At 42.6% G+C, this 26,838-nt stretch overlaps 1 protein-coding gene across 9 annotated transcripts; it reads left to right on the forward strand.

Annotated features, from left to right (window-relative positions):
- The first annotated feature begins 1,076 nt into the window (after positions 1–1,076).
- stxbp5b (syntaxin binding protein 5b (tomosyn)) lies at positions 1,077–26,555 on the forward strand. Of its 9 annotated transcripts, XM_027011209.2 has the most exons (29): positions 1,077–1,571; positions 3,153–3,250; positions 9,037–9,118; positions 9,497–9,597; positions 10,092–10,226; positions 11,081–11,144; positions 11,248–11,331; positions 12,991–13,114; positions 13,296–13,374; positions 13,486–13,640; positions 13,873–13,945; positions 14,027–14,174; positions 14,317–14,384; positions 14,505–14,545; positions 14,712–14,932; positions 15,200–15,387; positions 15,563–15,688; positions 15,851–16,002; positions 16,891–16,953; positions 17,187–17,243; positions 17,345–17,392; positions 18,382–18,429; positions 19,794–19,910; positions 21,113–21,352; positions 21,727–22,084; positions 22,595–22,760; positions 22,970–23,081; positions 23,226–23,446; positions 23,589–26,555. In XM_027011209.2, exons 1-29 carry the CDS (start codon positions 1,428–1,430, stop codon positions 23,628–23,630), a joined length of 3,555 nt encoding a protein of 1,184 aa, XP_026867010.2. In that variant the 5' UTR covers positions 1,077–1,427; the 3' UTR covers positions 23,631–26,555. The 9 variants fall into 9 exon arrangements, with proteins under 9 accessions (XP_026867010.2, XP_026867002.1, XP_026867003.1 ...); XM_027011201.2 differs by lacking the exon at positions 19,794–19,910 and having other exon boundaries at positions 16,888–16,953; XM_027011202.2 differs by lacking the exon at positions 19,794–19,910.
- The last annotated feature ends 283 nt before the right edge of the window (positions 26,556–26,838 follow it).

Genomic DNA, 26,838 nt, shown 5'->3' on the forward strand with positions numbered 1-26,838 from the left:
ATACGTAACTCAAAGCAGAAGCTACCAAAGCACAGTATAACAATAGTACACGTGTACATTTTGCCAGTTGCTTTAAGCTTCTCTTCTTTGTCACAAAATTATGCGTTTGGTCAAACATGCATATATGTCTCTAATAACTTAGGAGACATTGTGCCGTGCACAAAAAAGTGATTATTCCCATGCTAATGGTTTCGATTGTACCTCTGCCATTGTCTTAATCAAACAGCTGAGTTCACAGAAAGAGATATGTTAATGCAGTCAACAAAACAGAAAAGCAAGTGTGAATCCAGCCCTTAATGATGCCGTAAAATGTGACCCTAGGGATTGATGTAATACTAAGCCCCAAAACAGCCAGAAAAACCAGTCATTCCTGTGGGAACAGATTTTCCTCAGAGCATCCAACTAACTTGTTTTTGTGCCAGTACTTGGGTAGGAAATTAATATGACATAATCAGGCATGTGGCTTTTCTATATACATTTCCATGAAATATGCTTATTGACAGAGATATACACCCATCAGCCACTTTGGATATACAGCCAAATCCCAGCACCACTGCTGAGCCTGATAAACTTGTACCAGCTCACACCCAGAACCATACCACTACCGGTCAGAGTTTTCCCTGACCCAAAGTGCCACCCAAATGAAGACCAGTCAGCAGAGACTATGTAGAAAAACGTGACCAGTGACACAGAGTAGAAGAAGACTAATGAGTTTATATTCCAACAGATCAGTCTGTAACAGAACCTTGACTGTACACTGTGTTATGGTTGATGTTTGATGTATAAACAAACAAATACATATGTTTATTCACTTGTTTGTATGCACCAGGAACAACACGTAAAACGTTATATTACTGACAAAACACATAACGGAACCATCGAAGTGTCATTGCTAGCTTTCCAACACAAAGCTAATTTAAAAAAAAATAATCTAAACAATAACAAGAAAACACATTTTGAAAATCTCGACAGACTCATGCTTGAACGATGCAAAAACCCGTAATTTGAAATGTGACACGCTGAACTGTACTGTACTGTCTCTGCCACACATCCGGGTGTCGCTCCGACCCGCCGACTCCTTTTAGGTTGCAGTTGCCTGCGTTTCCGTGTCGGGCACCGAGGGAAGGAAATAGTAGCGTTTGACTGATTTCGGCTGATTTATCCAGTGCAGAGCTACAAATGGAAAAAAGTAGCTACTGTTAGACAACGCGTTAAGATCTGTATAATGTGTACCGAAGTATACCTGTTAACTTCAGCAGGAGGGACAGCTTAGTAACACTGCCTGTCATGTGAAACGTCCAACAAAACTGTAGGAGAGCGGCTGTATCTCCCTTAGCTAACCCTAGGTTATACGTTTAATTAGGTTATACGTTTTTACGGTTTCTCTGTTAATGCATTAGGTAAAATCCACGTCTACGGGAGGAAGCATGAAGAAGTTTAATATCAGAAAGGTGTTTGATGGCTTGACTGCGGTTTCCTCCTCTTCCTCATCCGCATCACCTCAGCCGAGTAACAGGGAAAATGACATTATTCAGGAGACTTTGCAGTCAGAACATTTTCAGCTGTGTAAGGTAGGTTCAATAAAAAATAGGCTTTGTGGAGTGTCGCAGACGGTTGCTACCTAGCTAGGTTATATTATCTAGCTAATATTGGTCACCTTTCGATCCCACACACTAGCTAGCGCCCTCTTAGCCAGCGCAATAACAGCACCAGGCTGCCATCCAATCTGTAATTCGCTTCTATATAGAAAACCAGATCCATGTTTGTCAACAGTAATGCTTTTTAGTAAACCTCGGAATAGCTGTGACAAAAATACGCTTGTTAGCAGTGTTTCGTAGTACAAGCGCTTCAGTGGGTTAATCTAGCTAGCTGGACAGCCAGGGTATTATTATTATTATTATTATTATTATTATTATTATTATTATTGGAGCGTCTTAGGCAGTTTGGTGCGGATGTTATATCTTGGACATATCTTTTGTGTAAGAAGACATTTGGCAACTACAAAACGTGATCGATCAGATTTCTTGATAACTTGGCTAACGCTAGCGTTAGTTAGGCTGGCTTGTTAAGAACTAGATACCCTCGTTTGTTTTGAACGAATTAGTTGTAATCGGTGATGCAGCAAGCCGAGGTCCCAGAGACTACTGTCATGAGACCCATGAGGTAGATCGATAACCAGATAGATATGGCTTTGGTAATTCTCTAAATGATCACGTTAACTTTATACTTAACTAACTATCCAAATTAAGTGTGCATGGTGTTGGCTTGCTTAATGCCTTTCAGTTGATGTGATAGAATTTCAGTTGTATTTCCCTATTTATCTAGCTAGTTACCTTTGTAGACATGGATTTCTTTACTATACATGTAGCTGCAGTTGTGTATCAACATTTCTTTCTACCGTTGTGTTATTTGTTACAAGTTTTCTATGTTAACTTACTGCCGTTGTTATTTGCGACTTCTCAGTGCTATTTAGTAAATTACCTAGCTAGTTTAAACGATATCTGGAATATTTCAGATATTGCCCTCTATCTTAGTAATGTCTTAAATGCCAAAGGCTGTCTACAGTTGTCAAAGTAACCTTAGTATGGTTAACTCGTGAAGTTTCTTTTTACGGACCTGGTACTGTGTTGGCTAACGCTAGCTAGATTTGCTGCTGTTATGAACTAACCAGTTGTGTCCGCCACAACTGACAGTTGTGTCCACGGTTTTGTTGCCAAAACACACCCAAGGCACCTGAATTTGTTTAGACCACTAGCTAAATATTGATTATTTAAAACTAGCCTTTTAACACTACAGCAGGTCTTCTGTATAATGCGTGTACAATTAAACAGTACCTTTCTGGTTTTTGTGTGGTTGTTGTTGTTTTGCTGTTATGTTTTATGTATTAAACCTTTTTTTTTTTATAACTAGGTATGACTTATTGTTTGTATCCCTTTTTTGCTTTGTGCATAAGGCAATTCTTAACTTAACAGAGATATTATGTCAACAGTTAGTTTGGTGAAAGTTTTGGTGCATCATAAGGATGGCTGCTCCTTAGTCAGAGTGATGTGGGTATTTCATTAATACTGTATTGAGTATTTGTTTGTACAATGTAAATTGTCCCTTACTGGTAATGAAAAATTTCCCCATGCAACTCCTGTTTTGTTTCACAGACAGTGCGACATGGCTTCCCTTATCAACCCTCTGCCATGGCCTTTGACCCTGTGCAAAAAATACTAGTCATTGGAACACAAAGTGGAGCCCTAAGGCTGTATCCTTCACCCTAACCATAGCAATAACCGTAAACAGCTCAAGATGCATCTCCTATACCTGAGTAATGTGAGTAAGGACTAATCTTTGAACGTATTCGACATTCATTTTTCTTTCCTTCCCATCTTAATTTAGAAGCTGGACATTCATTAGTAATAAGTCCTTTAAGTCAGGCCACTGGGTGGTTCAGATTCTCTCCTATTTTTCTGTGTGGTTTCAGTGATGTGTTTCTCAGCAGCCGCCTGTGAATTGCTGAATTCCTGGAAGAGTTGTGCTCATTAATGATGTCTGTGCTTTGACACGAGCAGCTGTGTTCACCATATGCCGCAGAGCTGGCCTCATCTTCACCGCTTCTAACTGTCTGCACCTCACACGTGCTGGAATCGGCATAGGTTCTGCAAGCTGTGTACTGGCCTGCGTGGCCTGGCCATCATATCTTTCATGACATGTTAACCGTCTATCAGTGCGTTTCCACAGTCGAGCTCCTTCATCACCTTTGTCTATGTTGGATCCCAGTGCCACGAGTCTGCACGGGCACAAATTGCGGTTCAATTCTGATTGGCCATATGTTCTGAGTGACTGTGCTTTGTCTTTAGGGTAGCATTACTGCGATTCTTACTTCATGGTGGCTGCAAATGTATTAATGGGATGGCTCTGCTGTGTAGATGTGTCTGTTGTCTTTTTGTTAGACCAGAAGCCCATGGACTGCTTGATTTTGCTCATTTTGTTCACAGTGTACTGAGGAGTGTTGAGATCAGAAAATCAGCGGCTGTCTGGATGTGTTAATGTGCTTGGGGGGTGTTGATGAATTTGACGTTTGGCTTGCTTGGTCTGCTTATCAAAAAAGGGCTGCATCAATTGCTTCATCCCTCTCAGCACTGGGTATCACAGCCAAACTGACTTACTTTAAAGTTAACATGATTAATACACATTTCATTTCATCATGTCTTTGGGGCTCTGTTTTCATTCTTTAAAATGGCCTTGTTTTTCTCGAGAACTTTTAACAGAGGAAAAGTTGTGTCCAGTTGTTTAAAGGTATCCTGGCATCCTTTTTTTTTCTATGGAGGTGGTGCTTTCCCTGACACAGGTAGTTAGTGGAATTGTTGTTTTATGTGAACTACAGACAGGTAGCTTTCCAATCTGATAACAACTAATTTTAGAAATTAGTAGGCTATTTTTAAAGGAAATGCATATCTGTTCAGCACCAGCTGATCCTTAATGTTTCAGTATCGTTACTGAAAACCAAAAAGTGGTATTGTACTGTCTCTACTTCTGATCAGTAGTGCTTGTGAAATAGTATAGGATATGTTTTATGTCTATCAACTATCAGGAGTATACTAACAATTTATATCATTGCAATATCCTGTCTGCCACTGGCAAAATGTGCTCAGTAGTTAGATTTTTTTAGCGCAAAACGTTTTGGGACCTAAGTGGTTAAAAATTAAGTAGGTGTAAGTTTTGGGATGGAAAAAGATAAGATTCATACTTGTATTGTGTTTTGTATGCTCTTACAGTCCTTGTGACTGTTTGTGATGTGATCAAAGTCATGCAGCTCACTCAGTGCCTCACCACAGACCACTTTGGTTTACCAAATGAGGAAGTGTTTCTCTGTCAAGGAGCCAGAAATTTCTTAGTTCTCTTGTTTTAAGAGTGCAGCAGAGTTCTGGAGTTTGTAAGGGTGCAGTAGAATGGGGTAGTATGTGAGAGTAATCAACGGGTGAAGTAAAGTGGAGTAGTCTGTGAATAGGGTAATCTAAGGATGAAGTAGTGTGTGGCAGTGTTAGTGGGGTAATCTCTGAGGCCTTGTAGTGTGTAAGAGTAGAGTCCTCTAGAAGGGTGGAGTATTCTGTAAGGCTGCGGTAGTGTGTAAAACTGAAGTAATCTCTGAAGGTGGAGAAGTGTGCGGTACTTTGTAAGATTGGAGTAATCTAAAGGTGGAGTAGAGTGAGGTAGTCTATAAGAGGAATACAGTAACCTGTAAGGGTTAAGAAGAGTGGGGTAGTCTGTAAGAATAATTTGTAAGATTGGAGTAGAGTAGGTAAGAGCCAGTGAATCGAGCCGTTAAACAGTTAATGGCCGCATGACTCCCTTTTCCTGTGACAACATTCCACTGACATTCTGTATTCAGGATCATTCCCAAGACCGCAATGGTGCCTTCCGTATCCTGCTCCCCCTCTTTTTTTCATGTATCCTCTAACATGGCTAATGTTACACATACAATTGGAGCCAAGAAACACCACCCCTACCTGTGATTAGCACTGAATTGACACACATTTGCAGCATGGGAGGGATTTCCTGGATTTGTTTATTAAAAAAGTAGAATTAGAACAAATTGTGTAGTGTAACCAGTAGTGTAGGACTGAGAAAATAAGAAATAAGTTGTTTCAAGTTGTAGATTCTCAACACATAATAAATAAATAAAAAATAATAAATAAATATTAAAAAGAATTTGCTTGTTTAACATTTTGACTTTTCCTTCATTTATTATTTTATTTCACTGAAAAACATTTTCATTAAGGAACTGATAAAAATTCCTAAGGTTATTGTCTTAATTGCTTAATGAAAGCATCCTGCAAGTCCAGGTCTTTATTGTTCAACATGTCTACGGCATTTGTGTTGACTAGTATATCTTTCTTTCTGCTGTTGCTTATTGCCATATGGGCTAAGCTGCATTTGTATGGAATATGACAACTGTCAGCCATTCGAGACTTAACTGGAGTTTGTTTAAAGCATACAGGGCCAGTTTGGTAACACCAGTAATAATCTTGTTTGAGCAAATCCTATCTCCATTTTGCCACTGTGAACAGCACTAATGAGGCCTGCATTCACACAGAAAGCACTGTCTTCTCAGTCGGTAGGTTGATGCGATTTCATTTCAGTGTGCAGTTTGTCATTCATTAATGTTTGTGGCTCCATGTGTGAGTACTTAGTTAAAAAAACAAAAAGCCTTTAATTTCCATGTTTTGTATTGAGTTTTACTTCATACAGTTGAAGAATGTGTGAAAGGCCTAGATAACATTGTTCTTACACACTGAATTTTGTGGTGAAGATTTCAAATTGACAGTGTTTAGATTATGCTGAAATGTTGTAATATGCTGGGTTTTTGCTGAATACCAGCTCATATCTGATAACTAACTGTTAAGGTGTAACCCACTCTTGAGTCATTATGTTATGAAAGGAAAGGAGGTAATATTTTCTATGATCTGGCCCTTGTATGGAGGTGTATTGTGCAAACATCAGAGGTTTCGAAAAATGTTGCTAAAAATGTTCAAAACTTCAAAGCCATTTTTTGGATTTAAGACTTCCTCAGTTTTTATTCTAAAGCACATGAGAATTTATGTCAGTCTCTCTCTCTCTCTCTCTCTCACGCATGCTCGCACACAAGTTCTCTTACCTTGTCTGACATTGGTCATAAGTTACAAGGAAAGCTGTCAACCTGAACCTTTATACCAATAAGGCATATATCTTGCACTTGAGGTGTGCTAAGTGTATGACAGCAGCCTTATCAGATGGTGAGGATGTTTGTTTTTCACCGGAAATGTCTGCTGTTTGACATGAGTCGCCTCATGTAGCACAGTAGCACAATGCGGCATGATAAGGTGTCTTTAGAGCTAGCTTACAGAGCAACTGCAGGGCAGAAATAGGAGTCTGAGAGAGACAGGAGTCCAAGAAATAGAAACAAAGTGAAGGGCGAACATGTTCATGCAGGCTGAGCCCGAGAGCTCAACAGACAGCAGTAACTAAAATGCATGCAATGAGAGAACCCATGTCAGAAGTATTGTACCATTCCAAGTTTGTGTGTGTGTCCATTGCTGTAAGAACATTCGTACAGTCTTTGCCGTGTGTCTCTTCAGTCTACCATCAGATCTGAAGTCAGCTATCTGGCAATGTTGAATTGTGTTGGTGGCTCCACAGTGAGCTCTCTGTGTGGTGATACGAGCACTGTACAGCAGGCCTGTTGTGGTGTCTGGGGGTTCTGCCCCTGAGTAGCACGACACGCTGCTGCCTGCTGTTGAGCTCCACTCCATGCTGAGCTGCAGCGTGCGCAGGTGCCCCCTCCACCCGTGTTCGTCTGCCTGACACATGCATTTATGAACAAATGATGCAGTCAAGGTCCACTGGTCTTTATTTATAATGGCCCACTGTTATTTATTTAGCCCCAGTACTGAGTGTGGGGAAGCTAAGCCTGCTGGGTAAAGAAGAGCCCCATTCCTTCCCCAGTACGTATGAGTGGAGGGGAGACTGCTCTACACCCCACTGCCAGATTAGGTCACGTATTTTTCAGCAAGAGCCCTCATCCGTTGTGATGTGAAGTATTACCATAACCAAATGAAGAGATGATTCTCCAGGTTTTGAACATAAATTATTAAGCTGTCATGGAAGACATAAACATCCATTTGGTGGTGGTAGTGGTGTTCTGTCTCTCTCTCTCTCTCTCTCTCTCTCTCTCTCTCTCTCTCTCTCTCTCTCTCTCTCTCTCTTCATCTAATTCGCTTGCCCTTTTGTACTTGAATGCGAAGTGTTTGAGTCAGCAAAGTGAGTTATTCACCACTGATGCAATTTCCTGTCCTGCCACATGATGTTTAACAAAGCTTTTATAGAAGATTTCTTCTTTTAGCTCATGCTGGTACAATTAGCTTTGGGGTTATTGATAAGAAAAACTTTGCAGAAGTGCCTTAAACCCCCCCGGCCCCCCTTGGTAAAGCTACTTTGGCACTATAGTTTGTTCCTATTATATATCATGACCTAGCTGCACATTTTATGCATAACTGACATATTCTGTTTATAGTTTCAAGCACTTTAGCCTTGATTCTATTTAATTGGCAGGATGTCTGGTTTTCAAATGACCAAAAGGCTTTTTTCATTTTAATAGTCACATTTCTATCACCGTTTGGTAACTGTGATTAAATAGCTCTTTTAATCCAGGGAATGTGTTGGTGAGCTGAGCCCTGCTTTGGGGCCCTCCCTGCCTGTGAGAAAGACAGCCCCACAGACCTTTGGGGGCTGGGCTTTCTTCTACTCTTATCCAAGTACTACTGTGGCCTGGTCATCACCTGACTATAAAGCACAAATGTCCCTCTGGAGGGTGGAGGAAACCAGAAGTGAAATAACTGTTGTGTTCCCTTTTGTGTATTTTTCTCAATCAGCTCCACTATTTCCCAGCCCGCTTATTTACTTTGGACCACATGGAATCTGTCACCAGTAACACACTAGGTTGTGTCCATCCCCAGCATGTCCCATTTTGGTCTGCGTGGCCTTCTGCAGGTGTGCTGTCTACTTGCGCTCCTCCCTGATGCCTTGGCCTAGCACATGGCAACCCTTGCCTGCTGTTGCTGAGTGGGAGTGACGGTGTGGTCAAGCACATGTACTGGCCTTTGACAACTTCATAGCCATATGACCACCCACACAGCTGTGTGGCCATGTACAGACCATGTGGCTGTCTTGTGGTGGAGGGTGATGGTGTTTCTTTATTCTTTAAAGAACCGCTGTGTAAACCGCATGTATAAATGGCTCAGTCCTGTGCTCAGGAATCCTGCGTAATCCTTTTATCAAAGACAATGCATGAGACCCTCATTAGTGTCCCTCTGGAACTAGGCTCCCTCTAGTGCCAGGCATGAAGGGCTCACTGATTTTATTTGTCAGGAGGAAACTCATGGGGAAATTTCATGTTAATTATGCATATCTTAACCATGTATTCTTTGGTTTGGGCATGAAAATGAGTTGTTCAGAGTTTTGTGCATATTAGAGTTCCAGTAAGTTAAGTTAACCTTGACTGAGCTTACCCAGCTTTGGCCGAGCAGGATTGGAGTGTTATTGCCAGCACGAGGGCAACTCAGCTGTCATCCAGCTGCAGTTTCTCATCAATGAGGTGAGTGCTTATCTGAGCCTGACCAGCTTCATCAGCTAGCCCTGCACCCCCTGCTGCCAGCCTGCCCTTATTGTCTTTTTGTTTTTGAAATTTGAACAACCACGTGTAAATAAGTCCTTCAACTGGTAGCTCAGCTAGTAAAGCAAGGTACCAGTAATGCCAAGGTAGTGGGGTTCTATTTCCAGCACAAACTAGCAGTACATTGCTTCATGCACTTCCCTGGCAATCCTAATAAATGTGTAAATTGCTCTGGATAATAGTCTGACAAATTCTCTAAATGTGATTTTGAAAACTTTTATTCTGCTTTTTTAAAGTGAAATGATTATCATGCATTTGGTTTCTCTTGCGGGTTTAGCAGTTCTCTGGTCTGTTCCACAGGGGGCGCTGGTGAGTGCTTTAAGTGATGACAGCATTCACTTATGGAATTTGAGACAGAAGATTCCAGCAATTCTCCATTCCCTTAAATTCAACAGGGAGAGGTACATGTGACATTGCATATATGTCAATAGCTGTCTTCACAGCCACATTTTCAATGTTTGAAATGTTTTGAAACAATGTTGAGACTCCAATATTGAACTATGCATTGTTGACCATGACCTGTCATTAACTCTCTCAGTTGCATCAGTATTCAAAAGAAAAAATAAAGACCTATCCTTAAGTGGCTAGAGTCTCCAACTTTGCCTTGACATTCCCTGAGGGCATATTACACCAGGACGGCTAAGCATAGTCTGTTATCATTTGATTTATTCCGATTCATAGAGCCATAGCCATGTGTAGAATGCAGATATTTCATTCATTCTGCCAGATGTCACTGTATTTTTCGCAGTATAGATTTTGCTGTTGACACTTTGTCCTGCTTAAACCACAAAGCTGTCATAATGTCAGGACTTGCTGGGTTCTTGGGATGTTTGTTAAAAAGAGAGTATTTGCCATGCATGATGCCAGCTTTCTCCCACTCCCTGTGTTTTGCCAGGATTACGTTCTGCCATTTGCCCTTCCAGAGTAAGTGGCTGTACATTGGCACAGAAAGAGGCAACATTCACATTGTCAATGTGGAGTCCTTCACTCTCTCAGGCTATGTCATCATGTGGAACAAAGCCATTGAGCTGTGAGTCTGCTTGAATTTATTCCTACCTGGGTATGTGGCCCTCTCCCTGTCTCTGTTTATGACTGTACTTTCAGCAACATACTCCACTTAGCACAAGAAGTATTTCTCTTTCACTGGGATTTATAGGTCTCCTTTGACTACGCCTGTTTAATATTGAGGCTGTTTTATATTACCGCACTGTGGCCATCTTTGCCCATCTACACTCTTGTCTGTCTCAGATCCAGACCTCCAGATGAGTTGTCATAGAAACAAGAAAGAAGTTAAAAGAATGCAAACATTTGATTTTGTTCATTTTGTAGCTGTGAACTAAGCTCTAAAGCAATAAAGTTAGAATTGCTCAACTGAATGTTTTGAAGTGTCACTCATAAAGTGTAGGCACATTTCTGCCTTATAACGAGACAGAGAAAACTGTTCATTCAAAGACATTTTGAACTGTTCTGAGCTGATTATCTACATGTTGGTCACTAAAAGGTGAAAACATTGAAAACATCAATAGTTTTCTCTTATGTTTAGAACATGGTAATGATGCAGTCGAAGAGAGTAGTTAGATGAGCAACAATGTGTGGTCAGTCTACAAAGATGCTGCCTCTCTGGTGTCCATCTTCACTTGGCTGTTCCTGCTGCTGTTGCTATGGAGATTGAATCTTTCATATTCCAGGGGGTGTAATTAAATTACTTTCCAAGACCACTGAAGTAGATAAATGTTCTTTTGATGTGTGCTTGAGGTCATCGGAGTGCATCCTAAATGTCTGTTCCTCTCACAGTCACCCTCTTTCTAGATTATTTTAAGTCAGACAGTTTTCAGTTCCTTTTTTAAACCTCAGTCTTTCTGGCTTCCTGCACTCAATTTTCAGCTCTTCAAAGAACCACCCTGGACCTGTGGTACACATCAGTGATAACCCTATGGATGAAGGAAAGGTAAGTGACCTTTAGCTGCAATAATAACACACTTGTGCATTGGTTTTGTGTTATTAATATCAAATTAAAATGTTTTACTCTATGCCTTTGTTCATGTTTATAGCTTTTGATTGGTTTTGAATGTGGTATTGTTGTGCTGTGGGACTTGAGATCAAAGAAAGCTGACTACCGCTACAGTTACGATGAGGTATGATGCATCTTTGATTCTTAAAATCTAATTGTTAATTTTCCAGATGAAGATGACTTCTATTATCTTTGTTTTAACTTATTTGAAAAATTACATAAATTGGTGTGTTTTGAGAGGATGGATGCAGTTTAAAGGTTTAGATAGATTGCTCATTCTGGGTTCATTTAGGGATACATCTAGATCGATTGATGACTACACAGTTTCCCTGAGTCTTTCCCCTGAGATGGCGGTACTGGGCATTACGGGAACCCATGCCTTCTTTAGTCTTGTGAGAAGCTGTTTACTGTGACTTCTCAGTTTACCAGCCCTGCTTGTAATTATGTACTGTGCTTGAAGTAATGCTTAGCTCCCTGCTTCTTGTTAGCTTCCTCTGCCTCTTCCCACCACTGCACATAATCACTGGGAACAGCTCAGGGAACCAGAGCTGCACATAATCACTGGGAACAGCTCAGGGAACCAGAGCTGCACATAATCACTGGGAACAGCTCAGGGAACCAGAGCTGCACACAATCACTGGGAACAGCTCAGGGAACCAGAGCTGCACACAATCACTGGGAACAGCTCAGGGAACCAGAGCTGCACACAATCACTGGGAACAGCTCAGGGAACCAGAGCTGCACACAATCACTGGGAACAGCTCAGGGAACCAGAGCTGCACACAATCACTGGGAACAGCTCAGGGAACCAGAGCTGCACACAATCACTGGGAACAGCTCAGGGAACCAGAGCTGCACACAATCACTGGGAACAGCTCAGGGAACCAGAGCTGCACACAATCACTGGGAACAGCTCAGGGAACCAGAGCTGCACACAATCACTGGGAACAGCTCAGGGAACCAGAGCTGCACACAATCACTGGGAACAGCTCAGGGAACCAGAGCTGCACACAATCACTGGGAACAGCTCAGGGAACCAGAGCTGCACACAATCACTGGGAACAGCTCAGGGAACCAGAGCTGCACACAATCACTGGGAACAGCTCAGGGAACCAGAGCTGCACACAATCACTGGGAACAGCTCAGGGAACCAGAGCTGCACACAATCACTGGGAACAGCTCAGGGAACCAGAGCTGCACACAATCACTGGGAACAGCTCAGGGAACCAGAGCTGCACACAATCACTGGGAACAGCTCAGGGAACCAGAGCTGCACACAATCACTGGGAACAGCTCAGGGAACCAGAGCTGCACACAATCACTGGGAACAGCTCAGGGAACCAGAGCTGCACACAATCACTGGGAACAGCTCAGGGAACCAGAGCTGCACACAATCACTGGGAACAGCTCAGGGAACCAGAGCTGCACACAATCACTGGGAACAGCTCAGGGAACCAGAGCTGCACACAATCACTGGGAACAGCTCAGGGAACCAGAGCTGCACACAATCACTGGGAACAGCTCAGGGAACCAGAGCTGCACACAATCACTGGGAACAGCTCAGGGAACCAGAGCTGCACACAATCACCAATAAGCAAAGAGCCTCTGTAATGAGTATCCAATTATTAAAAATTTAGTCATTTATTTTTCATGTAAACTCGTTTCCATGAATAAAAAAGTAGATTTAAAATTTTGTGGGTTTTTTCCACCTTATAAGAAGTCACTATATATAGTTTCTGTAGATGCTCCAAGTTTGATTACTCATCCTTTGTTTGGCCTGTAGGCAATCCACTCTGTGGCCTGGCACCATGAAGGGAAACAATTTGTGTGCAGTCACTCAGATGGCACACTGACTACATGGAATGTACGTTCACCTGCAAAGCCTGCCCAGATCATCACACCGCACGGTAAACACCTTCACAAATGTATACTCCCTCACATGCATACCTCAGCCTGAACTGTACTGCAGGCTATTGTATTAAAGGCTTCTGTGGTCTTAAGATGGCTGAACTTAACAGGATAAATATCCTCATGAATATAATCAAATGGAAAAAATAAATTAGAAGTTTGCCTGGAATGTCCTTCCAGGCAAACAGCCCAGGGATGGGAGAAAACCTGACCCATGCAAGCCCATTCTGAAAGTGGAATACAAAACGGCCAAGGCCGGGTAAGGATGTGGCATTCTTGAGAGCTCTTCCTCATGATTGTGCTCTTCACACTTCCTGGTTTTGTCTCCTATGTTGGCTTGGAATTTTTTTTCCCTCTGGTTTTGTTTTAGGGAACCTTTCATGGTCCTGTCTGGAGGTCTCTCATATGATACAGTGGGGCGCAGGGCCTGTCTGACGGTGATGCATGGGAAAAGCACCGCTGTGCTGGAGATGGACTACCCCATCGTGGACTTCTTAACGCTCTGTGAAACTCCTTATCCAAACGGTGAGCCATTGCTCCAGACCAAACCGTTTACTGCCAAAGTGAAGTTGCATTTGTCTTGGTTGTCTTTTCATGAGGAATGTTTCATTAACCTCATTTTTTGCCAACACCGCTAAATAGTGAAAAGCCTTGGGTCACCACTCCCAAGAGCTGTTGTTTTGCTTCAGCACCATCTGGTGCTGTTACATTACATTTAATGTAAGTATATAAAAATGGATGCAAACACTCTCCCCAGATTATCAGGAGCCATATGCTGTAGTGGTCCTGCTGGAGAAGGACTTAGTAGTTGTTGACCTTGCACAAACAGGGTGAGTAAATGCTTGAGATACGATACAAAAGGAAGGATGTTTCCACGTTCTGACTGCAGACATCCACATCTTCCTCTGCAGGTACCCTAGCTTTGAGAACCCGTATCCTCTGAGCATCCACGAGTCCCCGGTGACTTGCTGCGAGTACTTTGCTGACTGCCCTGCTGAACTCATTCCTGCTCTTTACTCTGTGGGCTCCAGGCAGAAGAGACAGGGCTATAGTAAAAAGGTAACCCCTGGGACCTGGGGTCCCCCCCCCCATGCTTACTTGCACAATGTTGTTCAGCATGAATGTCCTAGTGTCCAGTTCTTGGTAAAAAGGTGTTCTATTCAGTGGTGAAATGTGACCCAAGATCTGTGTTGAATTCCAGGAATGGCCTATAAGTGGTGGTAACTGGGGCCAGGGAGCGCAAAGCTACCCCGAGATCATTATCACAGGGTGAGTCTGTCTGTCTGTCTATCTCTCTCTCTCTCTCTCTATCATCCTTGTACATCATGTACATCCCATCATATGTGCTGCTACCTCACTACTTTTTTAAAATCTTTTTATGAACTGCAGACATGCTGATGGGTCTGTCAAATTCTGGGATGCTTCTGCATGTGAGTGACCTGGAACCTTTACTAAATGTTAAGCACCATATTTTGGACCTTACATTCTATTTCCTCATAACATCTAGAGGGAATCATTGATACACCTTGCTAAAAGAAAGGTCTGTGGATGTACACTGTGCGGGTTGAGTCTGTCTGCTACTGTCTCCTCCTTCAGTGATGCTGCAGGTGCTGTACAAGCTGAAGACAGCCAAAGTGTTTGAGAAGGTCACAGCCAAGGAGGAGAAGCCCAGCCCTGATGTCGTGGATGAAGACCCTTTCGCCATCCACAGCCTGTCCTGGTGTCCAGAGAGCCGCGTGCTCTGTCTGGCAGCTGTCTCCGCCCATGTCATTGTTTACCGCTTCAGCAAGCATGAAGTCACCACGGAAACTGTTCAGGTATGACTAGCCTGCGCTCACTAAGCAGCTCTGAGAGTGCTGAGCTAGGGTGTTCTGAACAGAGCTCCATACCTGTGCTGTTCTGCCTGACTCAGGAACTGTACCTCTGCAATGATAAAGTACTCATGGGTGCATTACATTCCTTTAGTTATGAGGGGAAACAATTTAAAAAGCTATCAAGTCTTTGCTTGTTCACATGTTGATTCAAGCACAGTGCATAAACATTTTTTGCTGTGGTTTTGCTGCGTTTGTTTCCTGCGTGCCTAGCTGCTAGAGGTGCGCATGCAGTGTGAGCTTAATGACGTGGACAGTCTGGAGGGAGGCGGGGAGCAGGCGTCGGCTGTGTCCACTCCGGGAGCCTCGTCCAGCCCTCAGGGCAGTACGCCGCAACCGCACCCATCAAGCAGCAGCACCAGCTCCTCCGAGGGCCTGCGGGACAACGTGCCCTGCCTCAAGTATGACCAACCTGCACTTCCCTTCGCTCAGGCTGTCGGCATTTGGTTTCAGTATCAAGAGATGGAGCGCTGTGTGTGTTTGTGTGCTGTTACCCTTGTTGTGTGGCTTCAATGGCAGTGCCCAGGCTGTTTGGTGGTTTTGTTTGTAGTGTTTGGCTTTGGTTGTGTGCTGCAGGGTCAGGAGCAGTCCACTCAAACAGTCCCCCGGCTACCAGGTGGAACTGGTCATCCAGCTGCTGTGGGTGAGTGGGGAGCCACCGCAGCAGATCTCCAGCCTGGCTGTCAACTCCGCCTACGGCTTGTAAGCCATCACATGCCACCCTCTCATATCTCACCTTACTGCATGCCACCATACCTCACGCCTTGCACATGTCCTCCGCTGAGAACTTTAATGATGTTGAACCAAACTGGACCTGCTTTTCTGTTTCTGTCTGTCTCTCTCTCTTTCTCTCATGTGTCACAGAGTGGTTCTGGGTAACGGTAATGGAGTGGCTGTAGTGGACTACCTCCAGAAGACCTTGCTGCTCAACGTGACCACAGCAGAGATGCACGGCTTGCCTGATCCCCATCAGAGACAACCGCGCTCACCCCGCAAGGGCAGGCACCCGTCCGGAGGTGAGCCAGGAGCCCACGGCGTGTTTCCGACTAGCCCTCATGGACAGTGTGGATGAGCATCAACCAGGCTACGTGTTTGCTTGGCTGCCATGCTATGCAGGCTGGGCACCTGATGGGCAGGATCAGCTCTAAAGCCCATGTGTCCTTGCTGTGCTCGCTAACCCTGGCACTGCACGGAGCTGCTCCTGGCTGCCTGGCCATCTGGCCTTGCGATCAAAGCGAATGAATATGATCATATGCAGTACCTGCGGGAACTTATTTGTGAAGTCATCATTTTCACCTTTTTTATATTTTAATGTTCATATGTGGGGTGCTTTTTAAAAAAAAAAAAAATTCTTCTCCGTTTTCTGATCTGGTCTGAGTTTTTCCATCTGCTCTCTTTGTTGTGCAAGTTCAAAGCCTTTGGAAACCTCTGTGGCCTAGGACTGGATTCGTATCTATGCCTGATTTATTATTTAGTGTTATTCATTGAATAGAAGCTTTACTAGAATATTTAGTGTAAACACACAGTTCTGAATTCGGTCTATTGGCTATGTTGGTTCGGGGGCATTTTAACTGTTGTTTTCTGTGGCTGCTTGTACTCATCCTTGGTGGTCTCTCTCTCTGGTCTTGTAAAGCCAATCTACATAAGAAGTCTTGCATGCCTGGCCTTTCTATCTTTTGTTCTGAAACTCTGAAAAAACTGCACTCTTCTCATTTCAGTAAGTCACCAGATATCATGTAGCATCTATTTTTTTCCCTCTCTCCGTTTTCACTGTGGTGGTTACGCCTGTCACTAGGCTAGTTTTTGGTTCGATACTTTGTTTTAAATGATCACATGACTTAACATGCGGTAACCTGTATAGCCATCTAGGATTAATTTCTTTATAACTTGTTTGTCTTCAGTAGGTCTCTGTGATGGTAATGATGGTGGTGCTACCTCGGAAGACCGCTGCAAGTCACCTACATCAGGTGATTTATAATCCACTTTATTACCCACGTTATTCATTTCAGAATAACTTCTTTTTGTTTGTTCTATAAAACCTCATCCACTCATAATGTGCATTTCTTGGTATTCAGCTTATGTGCTGCGTATTGCAGTCTATACAACTGGCCTGCAAAAATTACCGAGGAGCTGAGAGTCCGTAGTCTGGTACCACTGTGAAATGGTGCACAGTTTTATGGAATCTCTTGTCACTGTGTAGGCTGTGGTTCTCCCTACCATTCAGATGAAGACAGCAAACAGAAGTTTCTGGAAAAGGGTAGGGCACTGGCGATATTACTGTAATTACCCAAGTTTCATAGTAATTGTACTATAGATTGCACTCCTCCTTGACATATTCTTTTTTAAAACATTTTCCAGTGAAATCCAAAAGCAGGCTGATATCAAAGAGTGTTGCCAATGACTTTGGTACTGTATGAGTTTTTGTTTGTTTGCTTGACTGATTGATTTATTGCTTTCTTTCCACTAATATACTGGGCTTTGATTCTGAGCTCCTAACAAAAGTGACATTTATACTACTCAATAACTCCAGTGAAGCAGGCTGTAGTAATAAACAAAAAAGTACAATGGAAATTTGAGTGATTTGGGATAACCACAGCTTGGAATAGCTGCATATGCTTTTGCATGGTGATTTGGTCTCTGTAATGATTGTCTTCTGGGTGAAGTAATCAGAACTTAATCTTCAACTGTATTAGTCCACAGGGCAGTAATTTAGACTTGAAAACTTAACAACTCCTCTGTTGAGCCATAGATATCTAGCTTTAAAACAGTCACCCTCTACTAACTTGTCTCCTCCAGTTTTTCTTCAAAGGCATATAGATGTTGCATTTACTGTGTCTAACCTTGTTTAACATTTCAGAAGATGCGCACAGCATTGTGACACATTGGAAGGGTAACACATGCATCCAGACTTCTGTCTCCTTACAGTCACTTTATACATGTTTACAAATTAACAGTCTGTTCATGTGAGATTCTGGTTGCACAGAACACAATCACAACATTGAATTTCTCTCCGAGTCTCTGAGTCCTCTGGTGCGCTGCTTGGATGGTGCTAGTCCTCACTTTTACTATCTCTATGCATGGTCAAACTGCAGTGGGTCTAAATCTAAAATCTTTTTAAGGGATACTGTAGAGTTCATGAATGACTTTAATGGCTTGACTTTATCATGACCCACACTTTTTTTTCCAACCTGTTTTTTTTTTCCCCCCCAACCAGTTTTTCTTTCACCAGCTTCTGCTTTTTGTCTCGAGCTAAATGGAGGAAGATGAAGACTGTCTAGTTGCTTTTTCTTTCTCTCTTGTTTTCCAGTCTGTCCAGAGATGATTGTATTTCTCAGAATTATTTTTTTGTCCTCAGCATCACTTTTGTTCAGGGCTGTAATGTGTTTTTTTTCCAGCTAAGATGTCACGGATATTTAGCATGGCTGCTGATCAGAAACATGATGGTAAGCCTGAACTTTGCTCTCTCACTTTACGTGTGTAGGTAGGTGGAGTAGCTGTAGATCCTATGAAGTTCTCTGTTCACAGGGTCTGGTGAGGCCAATTATGCATCTTTTATATGAATATACACTTATTGGCTACTTTATTATGTACACTTTGCTAGTACTTGGTTGGACCCCCTTTTTATCTTCAAAACTGCTTTAATTCATTATGGCATAGATTCAACAAGGTGCTGGAAACATTCCTCAAAGATTTTGGTCCATGTTGACATGACCGCATGATGCAGTTGCTGCAGATTTGTCACCTGCACATCTATGATGCAAATCTCACATTCCACCACTCTATTGGGATAATTTGAGCTTTCTGACATGGTGTCTTATCCTGCTGGAAGTAGCCATCAGAAGATGGGTACCCTGTGGTCATAATGGGATTTTAAGTTATGTTCTATTGGTATTAAGGGGCCATGAAAATATGCCCCACCCTATTACACCGCCACCAGCTTGAACCGTTCATACAATGCAGAATGATTCCATGCATTTATTTTGTTTACTCCAAATTCTGACCCTACCATCCAAATATTGCAGCAGAACTCAACTCATCAGACCAGACAATGTTTTTCGAATCTTCTATTGTCCAATTTTGGTGTACAAATTGTAGCCTCTGTAGTTGTCTGTTTTTAGCTGACAGGAGTCACACCCAGTGTAGTCTTCTGCTGCTTCAGCCCATCTGCTTCAGGTTTTGATGTGCTGTGCATTTAGAGATGCTCTTCTGCATACCTCAGTTGTAACGAATGGTCATTTGAGTTACTGTGGCCTTTCTATCAGCTTGAACCAGCCTGGCCATTCACTCTGAGCTCTGACATCACCAAGGCATTTTTTCGCCCAGGGAACTGTTGCCCACTGGATATTTTCTCTTTCAGACCGTTCTCTGTAAACCCTAAAGATGGTTGTGCATACAATCCCAGCAAACTGGAGACCAGCCTATCCAGCACTAACATCCATGCCATGTTCAAAGTCACTTAAATTATCTTTTTCCCCCCACTTCTGATGCAGTCACTTCGTGAGTAGTATGTAGTAGGATAATTCAAATGCAGCCCATGTCTACATGCCTAAATGCATTGAGTTACTGCCATGTGAATGGCTGATTTTAGAACGAGCAGGTGAATAGGTCTACCTAATAAAGTGGCCAGTGATTGATTCTATAACATGTATTCATAAAAGCAACCCTTTAAGGATGTGTAATGTTTATATTAAAGAAGGTCCTACCTGACTGAAGGTAGGAGTCTTGTTGTTTCCCCTGTATATGCTTGTTTGTGGGGTCATCAGTCTGTCTGCGTCACTATTTTGATTATTTGCATTGTCTGTGGAAGGGGATGTGTGGCGGCAGCTCTTTCTCCCTGTTAATAAGTGTGTGTGTGAGGCAGAGGAGGCATTGTCCCGAAGAAAAGCAGCATCTGTCTATGGGACACACTTTGAGCCCAGCCTCAGTGCGTGGCCCTGTCTGTCTTTTGTGAGTTGAGTCTGACTGCAATGGGGCCTGGCCCCAAATATGCTCACTAATGTAGCCATGTTCTTGGTGGAGCAGAAACATTCTCTTTTTTGGATTTTTCCCCATATATATTGCACAGATTATGGATTAAGACAAATTAAGGAGAGTATATGTACAAAATAATAAATGACGCAGATTAATAGTTGTTTGGAAGAAGGACCATTTCACACCTTCCTGTATTGTTCCTACTGGTGTTCCCCAACCAAATATCAACCAAATGGTCTTACCACTAATTAACCATCAATTAAAGTTGCAGCAATCGCTAAGGTGCGGTATGTGTATCCAGAGTATAACTTGAATCATCTTCAGCAACAAAAAGGGGACTTTTATAGCACTGCATCTCTCATGGAACCTGTTAATTGTAAATTTTATTTACAGGGACAATTGTAAGGTCAGGGCAAATCTTTTTTTAATGCAAAGTAGATGCTACTTGATGTAAACTGTATCACTGGACATTCTGTTGTCATGGCAGATCATTGCAGAGGGAGAACTCGGTTTACTAACTGAAATGGTTTTTATGCTAAAACGCTGTTAGGAAACCAGGCTAATGTTTCTTATGCATTTAACTGGGCTCTGGAGGTTGAGCTTTCATATACATTAAGCTCTGAAACTACTAAGACTGCTGGTGGATTCTGGACATCTTTACATTGTAATTTTTTGAAAATTAAAGATGCTTGCAGTTTTTGCTTTGGACACCTGATTTTCAATGGACTGTATTTTGGCCAAAAAACCCACATTGTAAAGATGATCCACTAGAGCATGTGATGCTGATCTAATTATATGAATGACTACAATGACAACAAAGAGATGTGATGTTTGAGTAATTTTACAGGCTGAAAGTACACTTTCTGGAGTTTACAGTGCTAACTTGCTGACTGTTCTATATGCATTTCCAAAGGTGTGCTTAATAATTGCGTTCTTTCATTCAGAGCCGAGGAGTGGTATTCTAAAGCATCGTTGTTCCTCAGAAAACAGCACAGAAAGCATAAATTTACAAACATGTCGCTCATTGACTTGATCTGAATGCTTTTTTAAACTCCTCCTTTGCTTTCAGCTTTAACTGAAGTATTTTTGTCCTTAAACCCCTTCTCTCTCTCTCTCTCTCCTCCTTTTGTCCTTTGTGGGCTCCTGCTCTCGCAGATGCCAGGGATGGCTCCTTCATCCACTCCCGCAGCTCCAGCATGGGCAGTATTGACAGAGAGGCTCGCGAGGTCATCTCTTCCCTTCATTTCTTCGAGACTCTGTCCAGGAAGAACGAGCTGGTGCCAGTCCCCAGCCTCTGGCTGGGCACCTCCCTGGGCACTGTGCTGGCAATCTCTCTCTTGGTGCCCTCTGCCTCAGAGCTGAGGCTGCAGCAAGCCGTAGCCGTCTCCTTCTGTGGTAAGACACTCGGGTTTGAACCATACTCATGCCATGTGAATTCCAATTGCATCATTTATTTCTGAGGTTTTCAACTGCAGTCCCAGGGCTCTGTACCCCTGCATAGTTTCATATTAAGTTTTCCCTGGTTATCTTTTTTTTCTTTTCTATGGATCAGATGTGTTGAAACAGGAAAAAGCCAGAACTGTGCAGGGTAGTTGGGGCTCAGGACAGGAGTGTGAAAACCCCTAACTTATTGAACCTCAGGGCCATGACCTGAAGGCATTTGTTAAAAACAATTGAGTTTTAACTCCCAGTAAGTCATTTTATGTTGCAAGGTGCCTAGGATCTTACACAGGTGAAGTTCTCTGTTGGGCCTCTCTGCTGTCATACAGGCTCAGTGGTTCGGCTGAAGGGGGGTATTCTTCGCATGGCCGTGATGGACTCCACTGGCTCTCTGGTGCCCCCTGCTTGCGAGAGCTGGTATGATCCCAATGCCCCTGAGGAGGAGAGGGAGCGAACACGAAGTCGCCGGCCCACCTCACCATCTTCCTCTCAGGAAAACCAGGACTGCCAGTACGCTGTGGTCTGCTCCGAGAAACAGGCCAAAGTGGTGGCCCTGCCCTCTCAGAACTGTATCTATGATCACAACATCACAGAGACATCGTTTGTACTGAGGGCTGACGTTGTCATCATGTCTGCTGGCATCTGCGTCGCCTGTTTCTGTGCCAATGGTCACATTATGACTCTGAGGTACTGCAAATGTCTTTGATACTGTATGAGGGACATAGGACCCTTGCATGTTTGTGTTGGGGTGGGTGTTGGACAGGGTGCATTAAAATTTGAAAGTTTTTATGCAAAATGTAGATCAATTACATTAAAGCTGTTATAAGCTACATCACAAAAGGAGCAGAACTACATTGAAACTACTGCCAAGATTGTTACCTGTTCTGCTTATAATAAACGCGAATCAAAAGATGCAACCTGATGCATTTTGTTCGCTTATATTGATTTCTTGATCTCATTAGAGGTATGTTTTGGAAAATGAAATGTGGCATTTTTCAATGTAACTTGTAATTAAATTAGTTCAGCTACTTACTAACTGCTTGATTTGACAAGTCACATGACTACCACCTCAGTACTGGAAAATTTTTGATAAAGTTACACAAATGGCTTTGCTACTTGTTGGGACATTATAGCCCTTCTATAGTTTGTTAGCACTGCTGAATCCAGCTGTTCCTGGACCTCTGCTCTGTGTGTTAGTTTGCCCAGCCTCAGGCCCCTGCTGGATGTGAACTACTTGCCTCTGACGGACATGCGCATAGCCAGGACCTTCTGCTTCTCCAACCTGGGCCAGGCTCTGTACCTCACCTCCCCTATGGAGATCCAGAGACTCACCTATAGCCAGGAAACCTGTGACAACCTGCAGGTCAGACATCTGTGCATTAAGTGTGTGTTACACATTGCCATTGTCTTCTCCATGGGCATAGTATGTGAAATGTCATTGTAGAATACAAATACTTATATATCCTTATAATTATATATGCTTATGTGGTTATGTATGATTGTTTATAGGTGTGACTTATAGTACATAATTATACATAATGGTATGCATATTCGGTACTCATGTTTTTGCAGGAGATGCTGGGTGAGCTCTTCACTCCAGTAGAGACCCCAGAGGCTCCTAACAGAGGCTTTTTTAAAGGTCTTTTTGGAGGTGGAGCTCAGTCTCTGGATAGAGAGGATCTCTGTAAGTATCAGAAACACACCCTGGTTCATGCATTCAGTTAAGTGAATGGCTTTGATAACCTACAGTATTGTGCAGTATCGTGGTGAATATGGATCATCAGTTCTAAGTCATTCCCCTTGTTTGTCTTTGGTCTTGCCATACCAGTTGGTGAACTGGCGGCAGGCAGGGCCTCGCGCAGCTTGGCCCAGCACATCCCCGGGCCAGGCAGCATGGAGGGCATGAAGGGGGCAGCATCGGGTGTCGTGGGGGAGTTGGCGCGGGCACGCATTGCCCTGGATGAGAGAGGGCAGAAACTGGGCGAGTTGGAAGAGAGGACGGCGGCCATGATGGCCAGCGCGGATGCCTTTTCCAGGCATGCGCATGATGTGAGTTCCCCTGCAGGCAGAGCACTGGCCATTAGAGGGAGCTAGTGTCTATGGAAACATTTTAGAGTGCCTCAAATTTGGGTTTTAGATTTAGGATTGTTTCAGACTGAAAAGTCAATTTTACTTGATTCTGTGTCTTCAGGTGATGCTGAAGTACAAGGATAAGAAGTGGTATCAGCTTTGATGGGCGGCCAGGGAGTGGCAGGATGCAGCTCCACTCTCCTCCTCCTCTCCTTCCTCCTCTTTTTCCTCTCTTTCTTCTCTGGAGGGTAGCGAGGCTGTCACATCCACCCAGGGCAGCATGGCAGTGCTGGCTCAGAGGGGCAGACAGGAGACCAAGAGCGGACGAGGAGGGGAAGGGACGAGGAGGAATGACTGGGCAGACCTTTTGTTGTATTTTGGTGGTGTGAGAGGCCGAGCTTCTTTCCCCTACCACAAATGTGTTCTCTTGCAGGAGAGCAGACTCGACTCACTCATCATCTGTGCTGTGATTTTTCCACTGCCATACTCCATATAAAAACTACAAAACAAAGGATTAGGTGATCATTTATGTAAATTAATAGAAGAGGAATGGTTGAAAGTACAACTTTTGAGTACAGCAAGCATAATGTCCACCACATTGCCAGGTGTAATGCTATAGATAATCATTCACGTGGGCAAGACTAAATAGCATGTCCAGTCACTTAGTTTAGAAACCTGAAATTATACTACTTTCTTTCTGTAATTTTAATGTTGCACAAACTAAAGGCCAGACTGTCTTACATAAGATGTGGTTAAGTGTCATAAAATGAATCTCTAAAGGGCTGGTAATGTGCTGTAAGTACCACAGGTCATGTGATCATTCTGCCATATCAGATTGCAGTCTGCCAATGGAAGAGTTGTGAGGTTCTGATTTTTCACTCTTTTTCAGTAAAGGACATATTGGTTTACATGGATCAGGTTTCAAAAGTCCATCAAACCCCTTTAGCTAGGAGCTCTCACCCACACTCCTACCCTGTTAATAAAGGTGGATCATAAGGCAGATGCTTGGGTTAAAGAACTGAGCATGTTCTACTTGTCGCCGTTTTAAGAGTGGTTGAAATGCACTGGAAAAATATATTACACCTGGAGCTTGTGTACTGTTTTTGTCCATGAGAAGAAACTTGATTACGATTGAAAGTGCGGGGCATGACTTATAGTATGTGCCTTGAAATGATTAATTCGATTTGCTCACTAAAGGTAGTTCTGTTGAGTCTTGTTCCTCCTTGAAATGTCACAAGATGCTTCATCTCCTGTGCTCTAAAGGTGTGGGAATGGTGTAGAACAGTATGATTCCGGCTGGCCCCCAAAAGGGACAGCCCTGGTGTGAGACCACAGGACGAAGCCAGGTTCCATCCTGCAGGCTGATGGCTGCAGAAGGAAAGGCCATGTATATTTATCTTCTGTTCTTGTCAGAATTCCAGTCCCCCTGCTTTTCTGTTTTTTGTTTTTGTTTGTTTGTTTCTTCTTCCTCTCTTTAGACTGACACATTTGTCTCATTTTGCACAGTGTCAACTGTAGTCATCTCTGTGTTTGATACTGCACTGGACACGACTGGGAGCCTTTAAGAAATCCCGTAACTGAGCTCTCACCCTTAGTCAGCATTCCCTCAGCCTCAACAAGAGGAGCTAGCCTTTTGCCTTTTGCTTATCATGCAAATACGCTAACCTCAACCTATGTGCATATCTATGTTTTGTGAACATACATATGTGCAGGAATATGTGCATGTTCACATATGATTAAAGAAATAGCAACTTTTTTTAAGGGTTTTGTTTTGTGTTGAGTCGCTTGTTTCTATTTGTGAGGTATAAGAAATTGCTGCTATTTGTGTTTTAGGAGCATTATTTCATTTCTTCATTTACTAATATAATGAAGAACAAGGCTTTTCTGTTCTCTTTCCAAATTGCTGCCAAATGTTGTAAATACTTAGACATTTGAAGACAAATTTGAGAGTGCCAACACCGCAAGCACCCCCAGTTGCTTTGACTACGGTTGCCATGGTTGCCATGTTCTTGTCTGACACCAAAGAGTTACTTAGTTTTGATTGTTGTTCTTATGACCAATATGAGAGGATCTAACCTGCTTGTGACACTTGGTAAACTGTATGAGACCCTGGTGTCATGACCTCCCTAGAAGTGTAGTGAGCCACTCCTTTGCTTGCCATGATGTGTGTGTAAATACCTGCTGGAATTTTGACCGAACTGAATTGTGCTACTGTGCTTTGTATTCTCCCCCCCCCCCCCCCCCTTTTTTTTTTTATGGTATAAGCAATTGTGTGGTTTTGCACTATATGTTTTGTATTATAATGACATAAGTCATTTTATTGATATTTTTGTAGTTTGTATTGTAATTTTTGGCATTTGTTTCTTTCTGAAGGACCAAAACATGAGAAAACAAGATGCTTAAGTGTATTAATGGCAAGTTTCGAGGAGTGTCTCTTACTCTCACATCTGTCTTCACTGTCAGTTTAATTAACAATATTATATTTATATATTTGGGGAAAATATATATAATTTTAATTTCAGATACTTACAAATGAACTCTTTTAGTATATTATTTAAAAAGACAATTGTTCATTTTAAGATAATTAATTGGTTGTACATATTCTCCATAAATATTCAATTCAAATGTCCATGGCAGAAGAACTGCTTGAGCCTATGGAAAATCTAGCATTTGGAAACTACTGGCCATCTCTGTATATTGTGTCCTTGCACAAACAGGCAGCATGATACTATGATACTTAGTGTTTACAAACTTGGAACTATCCATTTACATTTGCCCTTCCTAGATGTTTAGTTCATTATTTTTTCACCACATGTAGACCACCCCCCTCCCCCCCTCCTTTATTTAAAGCACATTATGTTTTGAGAACAGAGCACTCCTAGCCAATACAGCACTACTGATAACTCGGAAACATGTTTTCTGTGGGTTTCTGTCAGTTGCAGGTTTTCACATTATAGCAAAGATACTGTACAGTTTTATTAAGCAAAACGTCATATGGATGTTTGTCTCAACATGCTGCCACATGCAATTTAGGAAATACGTTGATAGACATAACTGTGCAATGAAAAATAAATGTAAAGCAAAGTTATATTGGCTGGTTATTTTGCTTTGAATTATTGTGCGCCTGAAGTCTTGGGATAACGCTAAGGAAAAATAACTGCATGTTCTAGCCACAAGGTGCCATTGTTTTGCAACTGCTGGGACAGTTGCACGGTTTAATTATTTCAAGAGATTTCAAACAAGAGAAAGGGAAAACAAATTCTCAGTAACCTCAATGTTTGATCTATGTATTGATGATGCTTATAATATAGGCCATGGATGTTCTGGAACAAGGTTATGTTGGTCTCCTGTTTTAAATAATCTCACTGCTG

Source organism: Electrophorus electricus, chromosome 13, assembly GCF_013358815.1.
Source record: "Electrophorus electricus isolate fEleEle1 chromosome 13, fEleEle1.pri, whole genome shotgun sequence".
Lineage (NCBI taxonomy): Eukaryota > Metazoa > Chordata > Actinopteri > Gymnotiformes > Gymnotidae > Electrophorus > Electrophorus electricus.

What these genes read in the sequence shown, in the direction of transcription:
- stxbp5b (XM_027011209.2), top strand. Translation starts at nt 1,428, where the DNA reads ATGAAGAAGTTTAATATCAGAAAGGTGTTTGATGGCTTGACTGCGGTT. An exon ending in TACAAAACGGCCAAGGCCGG is followed by an intron (nt 13,375 to 13,485) that starts GTAAGGATGTGG and finishes GTTTTGTTTTAG; the next exon opens with GGAACCTTTCATGGTCCTGT. An exon ending in GTCAACTCCGCCTACGGCTT is followed by an intron (nt 15,689 to 15,850) that starts GTAAGCCATCAC and finishes CATGTGTCACAG; the next exon opens with AGTGGTTCTGGGTAACGGTA.